At 36.7% G+C, this 7,577-nt stretch overlaps 1 protein-coding gene across 1 annotated transcript in view; it reads left to right on the top strand.

Annotated features, from left to right (window-relative positions):
- Positions 1-905: 905 nt before the first annotated feature.
- Positions 906-7,577, top strand: part of LOC103802543 (15 kDa selenoprotein) — a gene marked incomplete at its 5' end in the record, with an annotated part of 24,138 nt that continues 17,466 nt past the window's right edge. Inside the window, 1 exon segment of the mRNA XM_009075029.1 lies at positions 906-1,073. Coding sequence (XP_009073277.1) covers positions 906-1,073 — 168 coding nt within the window.

The following is a 7,577-nucleotide window of genomic DNA, read 5'->3' as shown; positions in this document are numbered from 1 at the left end:
AGGCATTGGAATGGGCTGCCCAGAGAATTGGTGGAATCACCATCCCTGGAAGTGTTCAAAAGGCATGTGGATGTGGCACTTGGGATGTGGTTTAGTGGTGAACACAGTGGTGCTTGGCTCGTGGTTGGACTCAACGATCTTAGAGGCCTTTCCAACCTTAACAATTCTATGAAAACAAACCCCAAATATCATTGAAGTGTTGTGATGGTTGGTAACATCATTTTTGCTTCTCATTAAAAACAGAACTGGTGTTTTCTATGGAAGCCACGTAATTGAATTGTCTGTTTTAATGAATTACTGATAAATCAGAATTGCAGATTTTTGTCTACATTTCCACTTTTAATAAATTATTTCCTGTGACATTAATGCAAACATGAAGTGAAAATCCTGCCTGTATGCCTTGTTGGGTGCTTTGATTCATTTCACCTTTCTCTGGTTGTGCTTTTCCCGAGCTCAGCTGTCATACTTACTTTCCAGCAGTGCTGGGAAGTACTTACTTTCTCAGTGCTATAACATTTACTGAAATTGTGTTGAAAGAGCAGCTTTGGGAAACTACAGCCATGTGCATTTCAGCTGATTCATTACATTTGGGGTGTTTTCTTAACTTGGAGCTAGCAGCAGGAAAACAGTAGAGTTGTCAGAAGTGTATATAAATTAATATTGGCAGATCTGATACCTTGAAATGTACATATTATGAGTGCCTGGAATTCACTGTTGGCTTAGTACCATCCTTCAAAATAAGGTGTTGCTTTGAACTTACGGGCTGAGCATTAGGCAATGCTGTAAAACTGGAGACTTGTTCTTTCGAATCATTAAAGCATTGAAAGTCTTATTTGAAAAAAATTAAAATAAACCCACAAAAAACCCCGCCTAATACTAATGTATAACATTGTATTGACTTTCAGATAAGTGTGTATGGAGCACAGTTGCCATCAGAAACTTGCAGGGAGCTGGGCTTCTCCAGTAACTTGCTGTGCAGTTCTTGCAACCTTCTCGGACAGTTCAATCTGAACCAGCTGGATCCCTTCTGCAGGGAGTGCTGCCAAGAAGAAGCTCAGCTGGAAACCAGAAAGGTGAGTTTTGAACCAAATGCTTTGTGGAATAATTTAACATGTTATGTTTATTACACTTTTCAGTTTGAAAATATATGAGAATCTGGATTATAATTTCAAGAGGAAAATGCAACATTTATACATAGCCCAATATACATAGGGTGTAGATTTGCAGAGTTGACATACTGTTCTAAAATAATGTTCCTGTATGAACAGGGGAGTTGTTGATCACAGCTCTTGCTTGGTCATTGACCTGTAAGGTAATGGCCAGGACAGTTTAGTTCAGTCCTGAGCAACTGGCTGGAGCAGCTGTTGGGTCAACTCCTCAGTGGCACCAACCTGGCAGAAGCAGAACTGCTCAACTCCATTCTACAGAGGTGGGAACAGCTATGTTCCCACAGCTAGATATGTTGGGAATGATCTTGCTCAGAGCCCATGGTGTGCTTCAATCAGTTAAGCTAAGGCAAAACCTTTCCTTTACCTGCAATAGATATGTATCTGTGTTCCTTAATGTATGTCAGCAAGGAAGGATTTTTAGAGTTCTTGAAAAGAATACATGTTTTCCAATATGTATTAATTTAAGAGTTCTCTAGAATACATTGAAGACCAATCAATTATCAGGGAAGTTGAGATTTCAAGGAGAAGAGATGCTGAAATTATTTTTAATGGCTAGGAGATAGTGAAATAACTGACAACATGGAATTAATGAGAAAATGTAGGAGGTTTCTCCCATCAATTAAATTCAGCATAATATCTAAAAACCCAAGAAGTCTGCCTTTAATAAAATCACTGATTGCAGTGTTGGGTGCAGTATAGTAAGTGTATGAGATTTGCAGGGATTAATAATTAGTAGTTTCTTAATATTGAGAGACTTTAAATTGTAAGTTGTACTATTTCATATATTGACTAAGTAACATTTTGATACAATCCTTGTGGGACTTGATATCTACGACTTTTCCTTTGCAAGTTATATGAACCTTCTGAAGGAAAATTTGTCTCTGGAGAATGGTCCAGTTCTTATATATATATACACAAATATATATATGTGTATGTATATACATATGTAGAGATATATGTACACAAAAACTGGAGTTTCAGAATAAAATCTAACAAAATATACTAATAGAGAAAGGCAAAATAGGGAATGGTCTCTGTGTTTGTGGTTATATACCACAACATGTAACAGTTGTGGTAGCAGCAAGCCTTCCTGTCCTCTTGTGAGCAGATACTTTTATTTGATCAGGTAATATTCTTACACCTTTGCCTCTGTGCCTAAGATGTAGCACAAGAATTTGCAGAGCAGGATAATGCCTGTGGTCATTTGTTTGGAAAATAAGTGAGAGGAGTGATGTTGCATTTCTGTCAGTGTGACTTGTGAGAAAAAAATCTGTCTTACCTATTTATCAATAACTTACTCAAGGATGTAACTTTGTATTGTAAACATCTCAGTAAAGTTGGGTCAAAGATCAGAGTTTAAGTCAATAGATATTCTTCTGTATTTCCTGAATCAGACTTGGATTTCATTGTGTGGATAATCACACTTTCTATGTAAGGCTAAGTAAGTGCCATTTTATGGTCAGAACTTCACCTTGTAAGTATTTTTAATCTGGAAACTTTTTATTTTAGTCATGATGAATGTAGTAAAATAAATAGCACAGAGCTGGTCAGAGCCTCAAGGTTGTTTGACAAATCCCTTCATAGTGAACCAGATTTTCTAGTATAGTCACAGGAAGCAAGAGATTGTATAAATTGTTGGTTCTTTAATCAATTTGTTTTGGTTTACCCAGTTTTGTTTTCTCCTTGGGCTTTGTAGTAATTGTGAACAATGTGCATTTTGATTGTTATTTTATCTTTTCTTACTTCTGTGACTTTTCTGAAGAAATGTGATACAAATTATATTTGAGATTTGGAGCTCATATTGTAAGTATCAGCCTGAATTATAGGAGAGATTATGGTAGCATTTTCATGCATTTCATATCTGGGTTTGCATGGAGGCTTTCAGTTTTGTGTGCAGGAATAGAACTATGGGATTGTTCTAACATTATGCTTATGTGGTTGGTTATGGCATTGTTTGTAATATTGAATGCAGTTTCAGAAAATGGAATTTTTTTACAATGTTACCACTGCTTAGAAATGTGTATTGCAGATTTGGTGATTGTTTTGTGGATTAAAATTTTTTTTTTGAACTTGCACTGAATAACTTCTCTTGAAGACTAGCCAGTGGAAAATTAGTGTTGGGAGAAATGGCTGTTAGTATTATCTGAACAGATTGTATTCAGAATCATCACATTTTGGATTGACTTGTGTTTTAACATAGTGCTGGTTGTAACAGGTGTCTGTAATAGAGCTTAAGGTTTTACTGTTACATAAAAATTAACAAGATAATTTATAGTAGCTTCTTGCTAAACACGAATTTTCGTGATAAGCATGCAGAACAGAAAAACTGAATGCTGCCCCTTACGATAGTTTTTCCCTTTCCCTATTTTTTTCAGGTTGCCATAGAAATCTTCTTTCTAAGGAAAATGTGATAGTAGAGAGTGAATGGATGTTGAAAGTCTTAAAAGGTTTTTTCCCTATCCTCTTGCTTGTAAAATTTTTTATCTTGCTCTGAAAACCTGCATCTCAGCTAAGATGTTTGACTTGCTGATGAGCAGCCTGGCGTGCTGCTGAGTTCCGGAGCAGTGGTGCTCTGGGTGTTGCTCATGCTGTGATCACATGTTTGGACATCCTCAAAGTACATGAACCTCTTGTTTCTGAGCCATGATTCCAGTACATGAGAGCAGGCGTTTGTTCCCATGATGTGGCACAGCATGTTGGCACTCTGTGCTACAAACAGACTTGTCAACTATTAGAATTCCAGGACAGGCTTAAGGATTTTAGTTAATTCCTTTGCAAGTATGTGGCACAAATTAGAAATAGGGAAAGCAAGAGTTAGTTTTTTGCATGACTTGTGCCTGAGCTCTAAATGAGAATTTGAAATTAAAGGGGCTAGCACATCTAGCTGGCAATTTTTATGTATCATTGCTACTTTTCACAAATGATCTGTGAAATATGGTCAGTCCTAAAAATACTTTGTGCTGCATAGTATCAGTGCTACCTCAAATGAGATGTTTACAGATTTGAACTGTTTCATAGCCTTGAAAGATGTTTATTAATCCTGGTCTTTTTGTTGGTCCAGTAGTTTGTGAATCGACATTGTGGAAAATAGCTGTGAGGTACTCTTGTTACCCAGAATTTGGCTTGCTCCAAACTTCTGCTGACACCTGTCCAGTGAAATATTTAAATTACTTCATAATTTTACTGTGGGTAAAATGAAAAAACTGTTTTGGTTATTTTCTTCTCTTCTAGAGATTTTTGTGTCTGGTTTCACACTAATTCAGAAGCTAGCTTAACCACTATTGCTTTAGACAGCTGCAAGTTTTAAGCCTCAGTCTGTCAGATGCAGAGTACTGCTGGTGTGTAAAACGTAGAAGGATGAAATGGAGGTGAAGCTAACTGTGCGTGAAATTGTAGTAGCAGGAGAGATTGTCCATATTTTGCAGTGGCTGAAAATAGCTGCACTCCATCTGCAGCTTCACTTGCACTGTGTGATTATTCCAGACATAGCTATAAGCATGTTACATTAATTGTATATTACAGTCTTAGACTTATCTCAACAATATATGCATGTCAAAATCCAAATTGATTTAAAAAATCAACTCTGATAAAATTTGCAATACATTAAATTTCAGTTGCACTATGCAGGATTGTGACAACCCTTAACAGGTATTAATATATCTGAACAGAGCTTTGAAGTGCATCTGGCTCACTAAGACATGTTGAGCTTCAGCATTTTAAATTTTTACTGTCAATTGTTTGTTATGTTGAAAAGTTTTGGTGTTTGGTGGCTTGGAAAACATGACATCAGGTGTAAGCAGAAGTTGAGTCATGAAAATGGATGGTTCAGATGGGAAATTGTCGTGGGTGACATCACACGTGTCTGTCACGTGCTATTTCTAAATAGTTTGATTCTACTGTGAGACAAGGCAAACAATGAGACACAGATCTGTATGCATACTTCTAAAATTCCGCAGAGATGGGCAATGACTGCTCCACTCTACCAATGTAAGGAAAAAGTCTGAAATCCTGAGATTTTTAGCAACTTCCTTGCACATATTCCAGGTTATCAAAATATGCTAAGCTGTCAAAGCAAAAGTTTAATCACTTATTGGAATGTCTGGCCTCTGCATTGCTAAGGTAATGAGAAGTTTAGGATTGTTTTTCACCAAATTTGTAATAGATATGTCAATATTAATAACTAATATGTTTTGGAAACCTGAAATGGATAGCTGCTTTAAGAGGGGATCTTTCCACCTTGATGTTCTTATTTCATTTTACATGAAAGTGTAATAAATTATTAACCTGAAGTAAATGTGGTCAGCTTTTTTGGCTATTGCTTTTACTGAAAAGTCTGAAAGTCCATCTGGGGGTTGAATGGGGATTCGGATCCCCATTCTACATCCTATCTGAACCTAAAATGGTTTTCAGCATTTATGACCACTGTTTGAAAGTTAATGCAAGTCTGTGGACATAATCCCGTGAAGTGGAGACAGAGTGGATGAGATTTAGAGAACAGTGGTATTTAGAGACTCTTAGTAAGTATTGTGTTTTCTCAACATTTTGAAAAATGCTGAGAAGGGAGAACCACTTGGGGAGAAAATGCTAAGAATGCATACTAAAGCACTCTGGAAGATGGGGAGAAGAGTCAAAGCACAGCAGTGGAACCTTTACCAGATTTTTAATACAAATTTCCACTAGCTGTCTGGATAAGCATCTTCCCTGCAGCTGGATTGATGGGGAAGTGTGATAGATAGGCATGTTGCACAGCTGTTCCCCAGTGTCACATTGGAACTGGTGCTGCACTTAGTCAGGTACTTGGACTTCTCCACAGGTAGATGGTGTCACGTTTTCACTGCATCAAGCCATTCTTTTCCTTGCAAGTCCTTGGTACTTGAAATCGTGGGAAACCATTCTAAGTCATGAATGATTTGGCCTGTTTCAACACAGAAAACCCAGAGCTTCTAGTCTATTGGAAGTGAAGCCTGAGCTCTGAACCCCTTCTTCCATGTCAGCCACCTGTTTCTGCAGTCTCACACAATTTGAGAGGTTTGAAAAGTGTAGAGATGAGAGATGACATGCAAAAGAAGACTGCATTACACCTATTTAGCCTGTGTAATAAGTAGCTGCAGGTGTTCAGCTTGGTCTGTTCTGAAGAATAGATTACTCTTGATTTCACTGGAACGTAAAAAACATGCCTATACAAATTCCATTTTCTGTAGTCTACCTCAGCTGTCATTCATAACAAAATTGTCACTCAGGCCCTTAAATGTTATTGAGAAGTGGGTGAGCCTATATGCAGAAACTGTTTCTCAGAGCAGGTTATTTTAATCCTAGTGGATAATAATGTATATCTCCTTTTGATGTACTTTGACCATAATTTAAAACCAGTTCTTTGCATGGAGTTGGTGTTGGACTCCTCCAGGAAATGAACTAAATATGTAGTGTAATATGAATAGTAAACATGTCCATTGTTATTATGAAGATGTGCTGCTTTTATTTTAAAAAAATCAAATTGAAAGCTTTATTAAAATTCCACCATTTTACATGTACAGACCTCTTACATGTGCTGTTATGAATTGCAAGGAGGAGTAAGGTGATATTCTCGTTCAGACATTTTAAAACTCAAAATGGTTTACAAAACTCACAATAATTACTGGAAGTAGAGTAACTTGAAATGCTCTTAATGCTTTAGGCTACTCTTGTGTGACCCAATTTACGTTCATTTTTTCAGGTTTTTTTTCTTTTCATTTCACTAATTAAAGTGCTACACTCAAATTACTGTTGGCTGCCTGCTTGTTCTGCCAGAGGCTCTTAGCATGAATAGATCCAATGAAGCAGTCTCATCTCTTGGTTTTCAACTCGATGGTTAAAAACAGAAAACTGCTTAGAATTCATTGACATCTCAGTGGTGTAATGTAAAAGTAAGTCATATCAACCTTGTAGAAATGAATTAGAATTTTAGTTTACTTCTAGCTGTTTCTCAACCCTCCCCAAATTTTTTTGTCATTTGATGTGTTCTGTGAAGTGTTTTGACTGCTTTGCAAGAAATCAGATTGTGCTTTTACATAACTGTACTCCTTATTTCTAACATGCTACATAAAAATGGTTCACATTGATTGGGTTTTACCAAGTGTGACTTAAAAAAGTGTAATTCAATGACAGCATATTTTATTTAAGACTCAAGTAAATAATCAGCACCCTGTAATTAGGGCTAATATGTGATAAGATTTCCCTTCAAAGTTTGCTTTTAGCTAAGAAGTGTCCCATATGGTTCATATAAGAATAATTTTATGGGTAATATTGATAGGGAAGTTAGGGGAATTGAGATGACTGTGTTCTCTCTAATTGAGGAAGTCTCTTATCAGAGTACTTTTGCTTCAGAATATTATGCACAACCATTCCTTGTACTGAAAATGTGCTGCAGTG

Source organism: Acanthisitta chloris, unplaced genomic scaffold (assembly GCF_000695815.1).
Source record: "Acanthisitta chloris isolate BGI_N310 unplaced genomic scaffold, ASM69581v1 scaffold45290, whole genome shotgun sequence".
NCBI lineage: Eukaryota > Metazoa > Chordata > Aves > Passeriformes > Acanthisittidae > Acanthisitta > Acanthisitta chloris.
This window is presented reverse-complemented; position numbering and strand designations above follow the sequence as displayed.